Raw genomic sequence first — 18,454 nt, 5'->3', positions numbered from 1 at the left:
GGTTCAAACCCAGCCTTAGCCAAAAAATGGCAATAAGTAAATAAAATAAAAATAAAACTTATCTCCTTTAAAAAAAAAAAGAAAATAATTGATATTACATGAAATAATATGATGGATTAATTTCTTCTTCCTACTTATTCCATTTAATATAAATATTTAATTTCTAATGAGGAAAGCATCAAAGTACAAAATGAAAAAAAAAAAGAAAGTATTGGGCAGCGCCCATAGCCCAGTGGGTAGGGCACTGACCACATACACTGAGGATGGGGGGTCTGAACCCAGCCCGGGCCAGCTAAAACAACAATGCAACTGCAACAAAAACAATAGCTGAGCATTATGGCGGACACCTGTAGTCCCAGCTAACTTGGGAAGTTGACGCAAGAGAATCACTTGAGCCTAAGATTTTGAAGTTGCTGTAAGCTGTGACTCCACATCACTCTACTAGGGGTGACAGATTGAGACTCTGTGTCAAAAAAAAAAAAAAGAAAGTATTCTATATTTTTTGCTACAATAACATTTTTTTATTTCTTTTCTTTATTTCTTTCCACTCTTCCCTTTCAGAGACACTCTAGCCACAAAGCACTGGTGATTGAATCTTCCCTCCGCTGTAATGCACTTCCACAGTGTGTGCTATTCCCTCCTCTCATCCTGCTAAGATCTTGTTCATCTTTCAAGTTTACCCTAAATGCCTTCTATATCTGCACACTTCTGGCATGTTCCTACACATCAGTTCTCCACCTTCTCATCAGAGGAACCAGCACCAGTCACTCAAGCCAAAAATCTAGAATCCATTCTTGATTCTACTCTTTCTCTCACTGCTAATATCAATCTATCAGCAAGTTCTGTTAACTCTATTTCCAAAATAATATAAAGCAGGACAGGGTACACCTTCTCTCCATCTTCACAGTTACCACCCTGGCCCTACCCACACCACCTACCTCTTTCTAGACTATTGCCATGGCCTCCTACGGGCCCTCCTGCTTCCATTTTCCTGCACTCAAATCCATTCTCCACACACTGGAGAAAATGTATCAGGTTGTGCCTTTCTCCTGCTTAAAACCTTCAAATAGGCTTCCCTATTCCCCATGTGAGAATAAAAGCTAAGCCCTTTGCCCCAGCTCACCTTTCCACTTCACCTATTGCCTCCCTCCCCCTTGATCGTTCCCTGCCATGCCCGCTGCTCTTCTTGTCCCTCAAACACACCAAGTTTCCCTCTACATTGGGGATTTAACCCTACCTTTGTGGGTCAAAGACAGACTCTTCCTCCATCAGGAGACTCTGAAGTGCAACCTGAAAATGGAATGTAATATGCCAATTTCCTCACCTACCAGCAAAATACAACTTCCCCCTGAAACCTGTAATACAGAGGTTAAGAACTCAGGTTCTGGGGTCAGACAGGACTGGCTTCAAATCTCTGGCCCACCAGTTAGTTACCAGCTGTGTGATCTGGGCAAATTATGTAAACTCCTTAACATCAGTCTCCTCTTCAAAAACATGTAAAAGTCATCATAATACCTGCCCCTTAGGACTACTGTGAGGACTAATAATAAAAGTGTGCAAAGTGCCAAGCACAGCCCCTGACATTATGCCACTGTCAAGACTGCTCCCTGACGCCAGCCCCGCAGTGCCAGGACTCCTCTGGTTTCTGTGAACACCTTCACGTTCCTGCTGGGAACAAACATCTAGATGTGTGGTTTGATGCTCTACACAGCAGGCTGTTCCTTTTTCCTCTGTCCTTTCATGTAGTTTTGGCTAGCTCTTCTTACTGCATATAAAATGATAGCTACTAAATTATTATTCCTATGTTGAGCAAGAATTTAGATAAAAATTAGAGGTCAGAAAATTGGAAGCAAGCTCATACCTTCCCTTTGGAATCACACGGATAACACAGACTGAAACAGGGTCAAACAAGGAAATGGAAAGCTGTAAACTTCTCAGTACAATCTCCCTAGTTTTGGTCATTTTCTAGAGATCCAAACTGCCACACAGTATGCAAATGTCAGCATACTAAGGGGATGTTACAGTAAGAGCCTGGGTTATAAGTAGTAAATTTATTCACAAGCTCAGCAAATCTCACAGGCCAATTGAAGCATCTGAAAGAACTCAGGGTTCTTAATGGCATAGACAGTGACATCATCAAGGCCATCAGGGAACAACTTTGCCCCCAAAAAGGAATAAATGAGACTTTTAGAGAAATATGCTTCTAATAACAACACTGGCTTGAGAAATATCTCAGATTTATACAGCATATCAGAATTGACAATGAGCTTCTAGATACAGGATCCCACTGGGTTCCCTCTCCACAGATGAGGAAACTGAGGCTCTGAGAGTTTGACACTTGTCCTGATACCAAATGGCTGGTGATGCCACAAGGCAAGTGGGAATCTGAAATCAGATCACGGAGGCAAAGTTTCTTTCCTTGTTGAGGCCTCGTCAGCATCACTATTGATGCTTTGATTAAGTGAATGAGTGCTCACTGACATAGGCTTTTATCACTAGGCCGAACATACACATGCCTTACCCAAAGTGAAGGTCCTTATTTAAGAGGTTAATAAAAAGGCAGCGCCAATCTCACTGACGGAAAGGATTGCGCTGCCCCCCTGTGTCCATTCACTTTTTCCCACCTTTGAAAGCAAAATCATTAGACCTCTTCATACTTTAACAATAAAGCCATATGCAAAGCTGGGTATAATTAATATTACTAACTTACTCATATTACTATTACGTGCATATTAACTTAATGGTAATAAAATATCTTTTGACTTCAACAAGTGTGTTTGAAAGTGATCTGAAAAAAATATCAATATACAGGCAGTCCCCAGGCTGCAAACATCCAAGCTACTTACAACTTGCACTTAGGAATGGAGGCTATTACAGTAATTCCCCAAGCTATAAACATCCAACTGACATATGACTTACACTTACAAACAGAGACTATTACAGGTAATTGTGTCTGTTCCAACTTGCATACAATTCAACTTAATAACAAATCTATCTTGTTCCTAACCCGGGGACTGCCTATAGCAGTATCTACAGCAAAATGAAAATGTAACAATTTCAGCCAACAAAAAGCCGGGTCCCTCATGGGGCTCATGTGCAGTGCAGTGTAGTATGCATTAAGCTTTAAGCAACTCATTTTTATCCAGTTAGTATCCAGGACCAGCAGATCACAAGGGCTCACTGACACTGCTGCATGCCTGGTGCCAGCAGCATCAAACTAGGAAGACTGGCACAGTGCAGGCCACGTGGAAGGTATGCCCACAATAACATATGTTGAAGAAATTAATAGATCCTCACTGCATCTTAAGCTGAGCAAAACTGTTATTTTGAGCCATTCAAATTTAATTCCACTAAAATTACAATCTGAAATCAAAGGAATGTGAATAAAAAGAAAAGCTTAATGAGGCTCCCATTCTGCATCTGATTAACTTTTGAGTTATAACCAGGGTGCATGCACACAGCTCGAATATTCTCCAATCATTGTTTTCAAACAACTATTTTTATAATCTCCTCACATAAAGAAATGGCAGTCCAAGACATGTTAAATTTTAAAAAGCAAGTTACAAAATATGTATATTTAACATATACTTAGGTATATGTGTTGCAAATACACACTCTGCAACTTTTTAAAATATAAGTATTTCTTGGACTGCCATGTTTTTCATGTGACCAGGAAACCAGGATTTGGTATATTCAACCAACTCTAAAATATATATACACACATACCTACATACCCTACACACTAAATATATTTGTATTTATATGTACATATACTGGATTTAATATGCAGCCATGCCTTCGTACTCCCAGGGGGTATGCTTAAGGACTCCCTACTGACATCAAAATCCTCAGATGCTCAAGTCTCTTATATAAAATGGCACAGTATTTGCACATAACCTATGCACATCCTCCCATATACTTCATCTCTAAATTATCTACAATGCCTAATGTAAATGTTACATAATAGTTGTTTTGTAGTATTATGTATAGAATAATGGCAAGAAAAAAATCTGTACATGCTGGGTACAGATGCAACTATCATGGGCCCAACTACATTTTTGATCCACAGTTGGTGGAATTCATAGCTATGGATGCCAGGGATACTCTACAGAGTCAACTTTATATAGGGTGTGTGTACATGCATTTTAGGGTTCATTAAGTATTATAGAAGGTCTAAAAAAGATACACATCAAATTGCTAATAACTATTAGCTACTGTTAGGGGTTGTCAAATGGGCTTATTTTATGTATTTTTGTGTTAGTTAAAATGTTTATAATGATATTAGTTAGGTACTGGGTGACTTTTTTTTTAATTCATGGAAAATTAAATAAGACCAAAATGGGCATGCTGATTCTATATTAGCATACTAAAATATAATTTGCCGGTAAGCAGGGATATACATTTTAACATAAAATTAGGTCAAATAAGAAAAAAAAAACTTATGGAAAAGAACTCAGTGCCCTAATTTCAGCCTGTCACTTTTAGGCTGAAAACCATTCAGTGAGAGTTTCTGAAAAGCAGGAAGGAGGCAGATCTCTGTTCTATGTACCTAACAAAGGAATGACATCTTCAAGAGTACCCCCAGATTCACAGGGACTGGGCTTCTTGTCTGCGGCCTTTCCCAAAGAACCAAGATGCAGAAGAAAAACTACAGACTCTGGGTCCACTCTACTTCACTGAGCCCCAACCTGCTCCAGTGACACCCCTACCAGGGCCCTCTGCTTTTATGGAGGCATCTGTCCAGCTCACCTTCCTTCTGTGTTCTCTTAAGAAATGAAAAAGTTTACAGAATAAAATAACAAAATAATGCAGCAAAATGTAGGAAATATACGTGTATCCAGCACAACTTATTAAAATCTTTGGTAATGAAGCCAGATAGTGGCATGTGCCTGTAATCCTAGCTACTTAGGAGGCTAAGAAGGAAGGATCACTTGAGCCCAGGAGTCAAGACCAGCCTGGGCAACATATAGAGATGCCATCTTTTTTTTTTTTTTTTTTTTTTGAGACAGAGTCACAGTACCTCAAACTCTTGGGCTCTAGCAATACTCCTGACTCAGCCTCCCAAGTAGCTGGGTCTACAGGCGCCTGCCACAAGGCCCAGCTACTTTAGAGACAAAGGTCTCGCTCTGGCTGAGGCTGATCTTGAACTTGTGAGCTCAGGCAATCCACCCACCTCGGCCTCCCAAGTGCTAGGATTATACGTGAGCCCCCCACACCCAGCCTAGAGAGACGCCATCTTATAAGAAAAATACACCACAAACTTTGGCAAAAATATCAAGAATTTATACCACAATACAGTCTGTACATCCAGACATCACTCCACCAGTAATCAAGGGACAGTGACAATCACTTTATACAGAAGGAAAGAAAGAAAAAAAAAATCACAATATGGAAAAATGGACATTTTTAAGAAGTAAATTTTAAATTTAAGGTTGTCACAAATCTTAATTAAAAAAAGAAGAGGGCTATAAAATATCATAAAATATATTTTAAGGAAATTATTGCATACTTGGTACATACAACAAATCCAAATGATAATATCCAGCATTAGACAGGATGCAGGAATGGGCACACCACACACTGCTGGATGCAATAAAAACAGGGGACCTAACTAGGGATCAGTTTGCCCTCGTTTATAAGATGCATTTCAGTCTAGTAGTTCTATTCTTTGTAAATATACAAAGAAAAGAATAATTTTTACAAGATGTGAAAGATAAAGAAAACCCAAATACTCATCAATATTAATTTAAGGATAATAACACTATGAAAAAAATGCACAGCTATAGAAAATGACAAATAAGTAAACTACAGGTAACAAGGTAGAGTAAGAAAAGCACAACCCACAATATATATACTATTTATAGACCTGTAAAAAAGGCAGGTTAGTGAAATTCATTATAGCTAGCAAAAGTCATGATGCTCATGTTTTAGAAATGGTAACATAATAGTGACATGTAACAGAGAAAAGCTAATAACAGAAGATAATGTACCTGACCCTATGTAAAAGTTCCTTATCTACAAGTTCTTCTGTCCACAAAAATATCGAGAGATGTAGTCACCAAAATATACATAAAAAGTCTTTCAGAAAGATGTGATTCAGGGATGCTTTTTTACAAGTAAACATTATTTTCATTTTAAGAAAGGAAAAAAAGCAGACATGTGTAATAGTGAAGATCAGAAGAGAATTTTCTGAGTTTTCAGTGCTCTCTCTCTCTCACTCACACACACACAACCCTAAAATCACCAAACCACCACACTGAGAGTCTATTTATGAGAATTTGGTGCCACCAATGGCAGGTCCTACTTACCCTTCCTCATCAGCTCAGGTTTTATGTCACTCAAGACATACCAAAAATCAAAGGCCCCACAAAACGGGTTCCTCCCATGATTCTAGCACAGGGTTGCAAACTTTTTCTGCACTGGGTCAGGTAATAAACATTTTAGGCTTTATAGATGATCTGCTCACTACTACTCAACTCTGTCATTGCACCTCGAAAGTAGCTATGAACAATACTTGAACAAATGAGTGTTGCTATGTTCCAATAAAAATTTATGAGTGATGACACTGAATTTCACATTTGTCACGTTGCTAAATGTTCTTTGAAAACAATTTTCCAACCATTTAAAAACGTAAAAGCCAAAAATAGTTTGTTAGTTCCTCCAAAAGTTACAGAGCTATCATATGCCCCATTCCTAGGTTCCAAGAGAACTGAAAACAAATACACAACAATTTATACATGAATGTTCACAACAGCATTATTCATACTATCCCCAAAGGGAAAATGCCTTCATCTATTTTCTGTTGCTTATAACAGAATACCCCAAACTGACTAACTGATAAAGAAAAGTATTTATTTCTTATAGTTCTGGAGGCTGAAAAGTTCAAAGTTGAGGGGCTGCATCTTATGAGGGCTTTTATGCAGGTAAGGATTCTGCGCAGAGTCCCAGGCAGCACAGAGCACCACACAGCAAAGGTAGCTGAGCATGCTAGCGCAGGTCTCCTTTCTTCTTCTTATAAAGGCATTAGCCCCACTTCCATGATAACTCATTAATTCATGAAAGGTGATTCAATTCATGAAGGCAGAAGCCCCATGACCCAATCACCTCTTTAAAGGTCCCACCTCTCAATACTGCCACATTGGGGATTAAATTTCACCATGAGTTTTGGAGGGGACAAATTTTCAAACCATATCAGGAAACAATCCAATGTCCATCAACTAATAAATGGATAAACAAAATGTTATATGTCCATATAAAAGAATTTATTCTGGAATAAAAAGGAATTAAGATCTAATACGTGCTACAACATGGTTGAATTTTGAAAAAATTATATGAAGTGAAAGAAGCCAGACACGGAAGGCCACACACATTGTGTAAGCTTCCATTTATATGTCGTGTCCAGAATAAGCAAATCAATAGAGACAGAAGCAGATTGGTGATGGCCAAAGTCGGGGAGAGGGAACGGGAGTAAAGATTTCTTCTGGGGTCATGAAAATGTTCTGCAATTAGACAATGGTGATGGTTGCACAATCTTGCAAACACACTAACAACAACGTGGTGTACATTTAAAAGTGATGAATTTATAGTATATAAATAGAACTCAAGTCAAAATAAAAAATGTAGAAACCACTTTTAGTTCACAGGCCATGCAAAACAGACTACAGGATGGATTTGTCTGGGAGCTAGAGTTTACCAACCTTGTTCTAGCTTCTAACAGATAAGAAGGGTTGGAGTTTCACACACAGACACACGCCCCACCAATTAGAACACAGCCAAAGGTTATATTGTTAATATTATACAATATCATTTACTTATAAATAATATTACAAGTAAAAACATTTAAAAAGGCAATAAAAGTAAAATTATCACTTTGCAAATTTATAAAATTATATTGAGGAACTGCCAAACTGTTTTTGGGTTTTATAAGCTGAGCCAGGACTGAAAAAATTATTTGATGATACATAGATAAAGGTATTAAAAATGGAAAGACAAAAAGGTTTGGGGGGGGGTTGGTGTGGTGTGTATGTGTGTTTTTTGTTTTTTTGTTTTTTTTTTTGAGAGTCTCATTATGTTGCCCTTGGTAGAGTGCCTTGGCATCACAGCTCATAGCAACCTCAAACTCTTGGGTTCAAGCGATTCTCTTACTTTAGCCTCCCAAGTACCTGGAACTACAGAAACCTGCAGAAACTACAAGGCTCAGCTATTTTTTTGTTGTTGTCGTTGTTTAGCAGGGCCAGGCTGGATTTGACCCACCAGCCCCAGTATGTGGCTGGTGCCCTAACCACTGAGCTATGGGCACTGAGCCAGACATAGCGCTTTATTTAATTTATGCTCACTGCCTCTAAACTCCATGAAATTAGTCTTCTGAATGTAGAAAAAATTCAAGAGAGAGAAGGAAAAAGTGCGTGGTTTATATAAACTTACATACATATAAACTTATATGTTATTCAAAAGTACAACTTTTAAGTTCCAGTCCCACTGTGTCATGCCAAAATGCTTTTAAAATTATATTAAGCTAATTTAGAAATGTATTTAATGACACATTACCTGGAGGCACTAGCTGTACTAATTCAAACCTAGTTAGGAAGCCTAAAAAGAAAAAAAGAGAGAGATTTAACACTTAAAAAACATTGCCACGCCTTTTCAGTAATTGCTAAGTTTAAAACACTCCTGATATCCATTTACATTCATATTAATAACGAAAAATAAGTGCCATGCTAACAAAAAAGGTGTTTCTAGAATTAGTCAACTGAGAGAATGGAGTAACTGAGTTACAGAGATAGCATTGCACCTCCTGCAAAGTATTGGCAAAACAATATTGTTATCTCTGAAAAATATTGTAAAAAAATAGTATTTTTATCTCTTAAAGTGTATTATAGTGTAGCACTAAAATAATGATGCACTTTTCATCTTAAAAATTCAAAATCCAATTGTTTTCCATGAACATATAAAAGTTTATCTTGCTTAAAACAGTGACGAGACTATACAAATTAGACCTAAAATGTAACTTTTTAAATGTTTCTTGTGTTCAGAATATACTTAGAAACAGTGAGCCCATGCACAAGGTAAGGACAAGAAGAAAATTTAAATCTTAAAGATAACTTAAAACAAATTATACAAATAAAAAATCAGTAAAGATAATTCCCACAAAATATTTCAAGTAAAAACATTTAAAAGTAGACAATAAAAGTAAAATTCTCATTTTGTAAATTTATAAAAAAATATATATGAATGCACAGGACAAAACTTTGAAGGCTGAGAAACTTAAAAGCCAAAAAATGCCTAAAATTTTAGGTTTTCAAAGTGGTAAAGGGAAATACACTTGCCAACCATCACACCAATGGTAATACTAAGTACATAATTGGTTTCAGGCTCTAAATTCCTTACATTCAAGCAATTCTCCTCACAACCCTGTGAGTCCAGTATAATGGCTATCCTAATTTTTATGAATGAGGCAACTAAATCCAAAAAAGAAATATACACATGCTTTAACAGTGACATTGAAGGAGCCTGCTACCAGGGCCTGTGCTCTTGTGCACAGGATAGTTCATTGAAAAAATCACATTCTTCCACAGAACAAGTTAATTAGGATGCTTCATAAAACACCTACAGCTTTTAATTGCCTGCTAGAATAGCATTACACACTCCATACTTGCTTTAAATATCAAGGACAGAGCAAATCACGAATAAGTGACCTAGAGAACTATTCTTATGTTCTTTTATCCTTCAGACCACCAACCGGGCTTGATATGTTGGAACTGAAATGAAAGATCCTAATTCTTGTACAGTCGTTTAAAATGCTGAATTTTTCTTTTGGATTTCTTTTTAATTTAGACAGGGTCTCTGTCATTAAGGCCGGAGGGGAGTGGAGTGTACTAATGTAGCTCTCTGCAGCCTCAACCTCTGCGGCTCAAGTGATCCTCTTGCTTCAGTTTCCAAAGTAGCTAGGACTACAGGTGCACACCACCACATCTCACTAATTTTTAAAATTATTTTTTTTTAGAGATGAGGGTAGGGAGGTTTCACTAACTCCTGGTCTCAAGCAATCTTCTTGTCTTGGTCTCCCAAAGTGCTGGGATTATAGGCATGAGCCACCATACAGAGTCTCTTTCACATTTAAAGAAGATTGAGAGATTCAGTGTTCTTACAAATGTGACCCATTTCAGAGAAATGGTATACCTTCCTGATTCTTAACATTCGGGTAGAAATGTTAAGTAGAATAAATCAATTTGGGCATAACATCCACTTTTTAAAAGGCCTAGTTCCAAAGATATTACTTTTCATATCTTATTGCTTTGATGTCTTCCTGAGACACACAAATTAGTCCTTCAAAAAAAATAATTGACCCTGATAATTTAGGAAACAGCTTATGTTGGAGACAGTTTACAGCTGTTCCTTCTCAGGCTTTGTTTCCTCAGTCTTCCCCCCTTGTGTTGCTTAGAGTTGTCTGTGGGCCTTTTCTGTTCACACTCCCTGGACCATTTCAGTTAATTAAAATCTACATGTTACAGACTATCCAATCTCTATCGACAGACCACATCTATATTTTTCCTGATTTTCAAAAATCTTATGTTCCTTGCTACTGGACATTTCCACTTGCATGTCCCACTAACACCCCAAACTAAACCTGTCCAAAGTTTAATTCCTCCCACAGCAACCCCTCTTCCTGAGTTTCCAGTCTTTGAATGGCATGAGCTGGAACCAGGGTCTTCTCCAGATGCTGTGAGTTTTAAGTATGCCCACATCCAGCCAAGTCCTTCAAAGTCCCACTCACTGTTTCTGACTCTTCCACTTTACCTTAACCTATAATGACTATAGATTTTCTAGTTCCTTATTATCTATCTGGTTTTCTGAGCCATTGCCTTCCTGTTCTGCCCTTGTGTTCCAGAACACCTGGTCAGTGACTATTCTTACCTGCATGTAGGCACTGACTCACACTTAGCCTAATTTCTTTTTTTTTTTTTTTTTTTTTGAGACAGAGCCTCAAGCTGTCCCCCTGGGTAAAGTACCGTGGCATTACAGCTCACAGCAACCTCCAACTCCTGGGCTCAAGCAAGTCTCCTGCCTCAGCCTCCCAAGTAGCTGGGACCACAGGTGCCCGCCACAATGCCTGGCTATTTTTTGGTTGCAGCCGTCATTGTTGTTTGGCGGGTCCAGGCTGGATTCGAACCCACCACCTTAGGTGTATGTGGCTGGCGCCTTAGCCGGTTGAGCTACAGGCACCGAGCCCACTTTGCCTAATTTCAAACTCCTTAATCCACCTGGCACGGCAGCCTGATGCCTAGGATGCTTCTCTACCCTCTATCTATCACTGCCTCAGCTCACCTGGTACCTGCTCCAGATGGTTTCTCTATATTCTGCCATCATCTGTGACCTTGGTCCTAATTCTTTCAACAGAATAAAATCTCAGTTGAAAATTTCAGAAAGCTTAAGAATATGACTAAAAATCATACCAAAAACAGACAAAAATAATCCACTAGCCTTTTGCCTCAAGACCCTGAAAAAAAAAAAAAGAGCAAACTAAACCTAAAGCAAAGGGAAGAAAACAATAAAGATTAAGCAGAAATTGGCCAGTTGAGATGGCTCACACCTGGAATCCTAACGCTCTGGGAGGACAAGGCGGGTGGATTGCTTGAACTCAGGAGTTTCAGACCAGCCTGAACAAGAGCTGTCTCTACTGCATATAGGAAAGTCCCCAAGGTTCAAGCAACTAAGGCACCAGCCACATACACCAGAGGTGGCGTGTTCAAATCCAGCCCAGGCCTGCCAAACAGCAATGACAACTACAACCAAAAAACAGCCGGGAGTTGTGGCAGGTGCCTGTAGAGCCAGCTACTTGGGAGGCTGATGCAAGAGAATCATTTAAGCCCAAGAATTGGAGGTTGCTGTGAGCTGTGATGCCACAGCACTCTACCCAGGGCAACAGAAAAGAAAAGAAAAGGTACCCAAACATTGTGGCAGGTGCCTGTAGTCCCAGCTACCTGGGAAGCTGAGGCATGAGGATCGCTTCAGCCCAGGAGTTTGATGTTTCTGTGACATATGATAACGCCACAGCATTTAAGCCCAAGACTTGGAGGTTGCTGTGAGCTGTGATGCCACTGCACTCTACCCAGGGCAACAGAAAAGAAAAGAAAAGGTACTCAAACATTGTGACAGGTGCCTGTAGTCCCAGCTACCTGGGAAGCTGAGACATGAGGATCGCTTCAGCCCAAGAGTTTGATGTTTCTGTGACATATGATAATGCCACAGCATTCAACCCCAAGGTGACAGAGTGAGACTCTTCTCAAAAAAGAAAAAAAAAAAAAAGATTAAGCAGAAATTAATGAAACAGACAAGAGAAAATCAGCTAGTTTCAGTGGCTGACACCTGAAATCCTTTGGGAAGCCAAAGTGGGAGGATCCCTTGAGCTCAGGAGTCTGAGACCAGGTTGAGAAAGAGTAAGATCTCTTATCTCTACTAAAAATTGAAAAATCAGCAGGGTGTCATTATGGATGCTATAGTCCCAGCTACTCTGGAGGCTGAGGCAGGAAGATGTGTTGAACCCAGGAGTTTGAGGTTGCTGTGAGGTAGACTGATGTGATGGCACTGGCCTGGGAAACAGAGTGAAGCTCCGTTTAAAAAAGGAAAACAATAGAGAAGAATCAATGGATCCAAAAAGTTGATTCTTTCAAAAGATAAACAAAACTGATAGGCTTAGAGAAAAGACTCAAATGACTAAAATCAGAAATGAAAGAGGGGACATTACCACTGATTTTACAGAAATGAAAAGGAAATACTATGAATGACTTTATGTCAACAAATTATCTAACTTAAATGAAATGGAAAAATTCCTAGAAAGACACAAGTACCAAACTGACTCTAGAAAAAATAGAAAATCTGAAAAGATCTTTGACAAAAAGAAAGATGAAATGAGCAATCAGAAACAACCCAAAGACAAGCCCAGGTCCAGGTGACTTTATCATCTGGATTCTATCGAATGTTTAAAAAATTATTACCAAATATTCACAAAAATCTTCCAAAAAACGGAAAAGGAGAGAACTCTTCCCAACTAATTCTATGGGGCCGGTATTACCAAAGCCAAAGATGCCAGAAGAAAACAAGAACTACAGACCAATATCTCTAATAACTACAGTCTCAAAAAACTTCTGCCCAACACGGACAAACCAAATCCAGCAGCACATAGAAAGGATTATACTCCATAATCAACTGAGAATTACCCAAGGAATGTATGGTTGGTTTAGTTAAAAACCAATTAGTATATCAATAAAATAAAGGAAAAACCTACATGATGGCTTTACTAGGCACAGAAAAAGTATGTGATAAAATTCAACATTTTTTCATGATAAAAATTCAACAATTAAAAATAGAAGGAAACTTCTTCAACCTGATATAGGACATTTATGTAAAACCAACATGTGGCATCACAATTAATGGGGAAAAAACTAATTGTTTTTCTCCCTAGCATCAGGGACAAGACAAGAATGCTCATTTTCATTGCTTCTGTTACAGTCTCTTACAGATTCTAGTCAGGGTGATTAGACAAGGAAATGAAATAAAATGCATCCAAACTGTAAAGGAAGAAGCTTCTTCTATTCACAGATGACATGAATTTATAAACAGAAAATGCTAAGGAATCAATGAAAATCCTAAAACTAATAAACAAGTTCAGCAGGTTTGCAGGATAAAATATCAGTATACTATATGCAAAATCAATTGGATTTCTATACACTGAAAATAATCAATCTGAAAATGAAAATTTTTAAAAATTCCACTTACAACAGCATCAAACAGTATAAAATAAATACAAGATTTGTATACTAAAAATTACAAAATATCATTAAAATAATCTACATAAATGGAAAAATCCCTTATTAGTGAAAAGTCCCTCATTAATGAAAGACTTAATGTTATTAAGATAGCAATACCACTCCAATATATCTACAGATTCAATACAACCCCTATCAACAACCCAGCTGGCTTCTTTGTGGAAAAGGATAAGCTGATTTTAACATTCATTTGGAAAATCAAGTGGCCCCAAATAGCAGACATATAGTTTTGAAAAAGAAGAAAGAAGTTGGAAGACTCACACTCCTTGATTTCAAAATTTTCTATAAAGCTATGGTAATCAAGATTGTGTGTTGGCAAAAAAATAGAAATATGGCTCAATGGAATAGAATTGAGGATCTAAAAATAAACCCTCTTGTCAGCTGTAAGTTGATTTCAAAAGAATGTCAAAACAATTCAATGGGAAAAAAATAGTCTTTTTACGAAATGGTGCTAAGACAACTGGATATCTATATGCAAAAGAATGAAATTGGTCCCCTACCTCCTACCATCTATAAAAATCAATACAAGTCATAGACCCAGATGTGAGGGCCAAAACTATAAAACTCTTAGAAGAAAACATAAATGTAAGCCTTCATGATCTTGAATTAAGCAATGGTTTCCTAGAGATGACATCAAAAGCCCAAGAAACAACAAAAAAATAGATAAACTGGAACTTATCAAAATTAAAAAGCTTTGTGTTTCAAAAAATACCATCAAGAAAGTGAAAGACTAGAATAGGAGAAAATATTTGCATATCTGACAATTTACTTGTACCTAGAATATATAAAGAACATTTACAACTCAATAAGAAATGACAACTCAATTAGAAAGTAGGCAAAAGATCTTAATAAACATTCCTCAAAAAAAAAAATACAAATGGCCAATAATCTCATGAAAAAGTGCTCAACACCATTAGTCATCAGAGAAATGCATATCAAAACAATGAAGAGATATTACTTCTCACCCACAGGGATGGCTACCAATCAAAAAGATAGGTAATAACAAGTGTTGGCCAGGATGTAGAAAAATGGAACCCGGCTCGGCACCTATAGCTCAACCGGCTAAGGCACCAGCCACGTACACCTAAGGTGGCGGGTTCAAATCCCCAGCCCGGACCCGCCAAACAACAATGATGGCTGCAACCAAAAAATAGCCAGGCGTTGTGGCGGGCGCCTGTGGTCCCAGCTACTTGGGAGATGGAGGCAGGAGACTCGCTTGAGCCCAGGAGTTGGAGGTTGCTGTGAGCTGTAATGCCACGGCACTCTACCCAGGGGGATAGCTTGAGGCTCTGTCTCAAAAAAAAAAAAAGAAAAATGGAACCCATATACATTGCTGGTGAGATATAAAATGATTCAGTTCCTTTGCAAAATAGTGTGAAAGTTACTTAAGAGGTTAAATATATAGTTTCCATATGAACTACAATTTCACTCCCAGGTATACAGCCAAGAGAAATTAAAACATATCTCCACAGGAAAAGTTGTACATTGATATATTCACAATATCATTATTCATCATAGCCTAAAAGTAGAAACACCCCAAATGTCCACCACAACTAATGAGTGAAAAAACAAAATATGGTCTATTCATACATTGGAATATTATTTGGCCATAAAAAGAAAATAAGTACTGGCACGTACTATAATATGGGTAAACCTTGAAAATGTGCTAAGTGAAAAAATCCCATCACAAGGGACCACAAATTGTATAATCTCATTCATACGAAATATTCAGAATAAGCAAATCTATAAAGACAGAAAGATTAGTGGTTGCCTGTGGCAGGGGAAGTTGGCAGAGAACAAGCAGTAATTGCTAATGAATATAGCAGTTTGTGAATATGCAGCCATGAAAATATTAATTGATTAAATGCCTGATTGATTGTGGTGATAGTCGTACAACCCTGTGAATATATAAAAACCACTTACTTTTTACAAATAAATAACCAAAGAGAATTATGCCATCTGGCAAATCCTATCTATATTTAAAAAAGAGTTTTTAAGAGAATAAAAAACATGATTAAAATTTTACATATGCTCTAAAACTAAACATGGATCAAACATGGAAGTATCACAGTTCAGAAAATAAAAGAATTTTCTATCTATGATTTAATATACAATAGTCTTGTATTTTTGTTCTGCATTGTTTTGGTGTTGGTTGGTTTTGGTTTGGTTTGGTTTTTTGAGAATACCTACCTTCTAAACGGTCTACTACAGCTCCAGGATCTATTGCAGTTTCAAATACCTGCAGAGGAAAATAGGAATCATAAATTTTCTTTTTTTTTTTTTTTTTTTTGTGAGGCAGGGCCTCAAGCTGTCCCCCTGGGTAGAGTGCTGTGGCATATCAGCTCACAGCAACCTCCAGCTCCTGGGCTCAAGTGAGTCTCCTGCCTCCGCCTCCCAAGTAGCTGGGACGATAGGTGCCCACCACAATGCCTGGCTACTTTTTTTTGGTTGCAGCTGTCATTGTTGTTTGGCTGGCCCGGGCTGGATTCGAACCGGCCACCTTAGGTGTATGTGGCTGGTGCCTTAGCCGCTTGAGCCACAGGCGCCAAGCCGGAATAATAAATTTTCAAGTTGTAGTAGTAAGTATTAATACTTACAGAAACTATACACCAGCACGATGGCTCATGCCTGTAACCCTAGCACTCATGAGGCCAAGGCGAGTGGATTGCTTGAGCTCAGGAGTTCCAGACCAGCCTGAGCAAAATGAGAACCCATCTTTACTAAAAACAGAAAAACTAGCTGAGGTTGGTGATGCACGCCTATAGTCCCATCTACTCAGGAGGCTGAAGCAAGAGGATTGCTTGAGTCCAAGAGTTTTAGGTTGCTGTGAACTATGATGACGTCACAGTACTCTACTGAGGGTGGCATAGTGAGAATCTGTCTCAAAAACCTTATAAAAACTATAGATTATATTTTTCTAAATAATTACCATATATAAAATCCAGTCATATAATATTTTAGAATTCAACCAAAACCCCTTTAACAGATTGTGTGTATGTGTTTTGTTTTATTTTTTGAGACAAAAGTCTCACTTTGTCCCCTTTGGTAGAGTGCTGTGTTATCATAGCTCACAGCAACCTAAAACTTTTGGGCTCAGGTGATCCTCCTGCTTCAGCCTCAGAGTAGCTGGGACTATAGGCAACTGCCACAGTGTCCAGCTAGTATTTTTTTTTTTTTTTTGAGAGACAAGGGGCAAAAGGGCATTGTCTCTTTTTCTTGCTCAGGCTAGTCTCCAACTCAGAACTTGTGAGCTCAATCTATACCTGCCTCAGCCTCCCAGAGTGCTAAGATTACAGGCATAAGCCATCACCACACCTGGCCAAAGTGGGTGGTTAAAAAGAGTTCAACAAATGATTATAAAATAAATGAATGAGAATTAATGCAACAATAACAAATGCAATAAAATCTCAGTTAGCTAAATTTACCATGTGTCAAAAATGTCATCAACTTGACAGAGTTCCACTGTGTTGCTAAAAGTACACCCTGCATTAACCACAAAGAATCTTGTGTGAGTGCCTAGAAAAACATACTGTATACAACAGATACTCACTAAATGTTAACTGAATGAATGACTTCTCTTCCCAAGCAATTAGGTGCACTAAAAAAAGAACATAAAAGAAATTCTATGTGTAACACCAAAGAAAAGCTAAGTACTAGTAGCTACACTCCTACAAAGATTCAGAGAAACAGAGAGATTCATAAGTTTTAAGTGTATCATGAAACACAAGGAAAATACCATATCTGTCCAGCCATTGCCAAATCACCATAGTTCATCCTGAGGAAAAAAGGCCTGGGAGAGGACTGAAATTAAAAGCATAGTGTGCCCCTCCTCTGAACTCTAGAATTCTGTAAGAAACAAAAAGTTTTCAGCAGAGTTTGATTTCAAGCTTAAAAGGTCTGATCTAATTAATGTTAAAACTTAAAATATGCTCTTGGGTCCAAAGCCGGGTTTGCTTTAAAGAAAAAAAAAAAAAACTGGGGGCTATTCCCTGTAATCCATTTTTGTTTTACTAACTTGGAGTTATCAAGTAAATGTGGGTAACATTTTTTTCCTCAAATTACTTCAATAACTGCATTTTTTTTAAGAGAGAGAGTCTCTTTTTGTCTCACTTTGTCACCCTGGGGAGACTGCCATAATGTCATCGTAGCTCACAGCAACATCAGTCTCTTGGGCTCAAGGGATCCTCCTGTCCCAGCCTCCAAGTATCTGGGATTACAGGCACAGACCAGAAAACCCAGCCAGTTTTTCTATTTTTAGTAGAGATGGGGAATCACTCTTGCTCCGGCTGGTCTGGAACTCCTGAGGTCAAGCAATCTACCTGCCTTGGCCTCCTGGAGTGCTAGGGTTACCAAGCCAATAATTGCATTTTTTCACTCCACCCATTGTTATGTGTTGAACTATCCCCTCTCCCCATAAAAAATCACAGGTTGAAGTCCTAACCCTAGTATCTCAGAATGTGACTTTAATTTGCAAATAAGGTTATTGCAGATGCAATTATGTAAATTAGAATGAGGTCATGCTGGAGTAAGGCAAGGCCCTAATCTAATATGACTGGTGTCCTCATAAAAGTGGGAATTTGAGCACAGAAACTGTTAGATAAATAACTCTGGGCAAGATAAATTTAATA

The 18,454-nt window shown here is 38.2% G+C and overlaps 1 protein-coding gene across 3 annotated transcripts in view; it reads right to left on the bottom strand.

The window, feature by feature from the left end:
- The window catches only part of SPATA6L (spermatogenesis associated 6 like), a 49,202-nt gene that overhangs the window by 23,890 nt on the left and 6,858 nt on the right, over positions 1–18,454 (bottom strand). Inside the window, exons 3-4 of one of the 3 annotated variants that reach the window (XM_023509121.1) lie at positions 16,017–16,065; positions 8,548–8,589 (exon numbers count right to left, since the gene is read on the bottom strand). The exons of 1 other annotated variant lie outside the window; for it this stretch is intronic. In XM_023509121.1, coding sequence (XP_023364889.1) covers positions 8,548–8,589; positions 16,017–16,065 — 91 coding nt within the window. The remainder of the gene's footprint in view (positions 1–8,547; positions 8,590–16,016; positions 16,066–18,454) is intronic. One more of the 3 variants, XM_023509123.1, reaches the window with a different exon arrangement.

The sequence above is a fragment of the Otolemur garnettii genome, unplaced genomic scaffold (assembly GCF_000181295.1).
Source record: "Otolemur garnettii isolate 467f Iridium unplaced genomic scaffold, OtoGar3 scaffold00006, whole genome shotgun sequence".
In the NCBI taxonomy this organism is placed as follows: Eukaryota; Metazoa; Chordata; class Mammalia; order Primates; family Galagidae; genus Otolemur; species Otolemur garnettii.
This window is presented reverse-complemented; position numbering and strand designations above follow the sequence as displayed.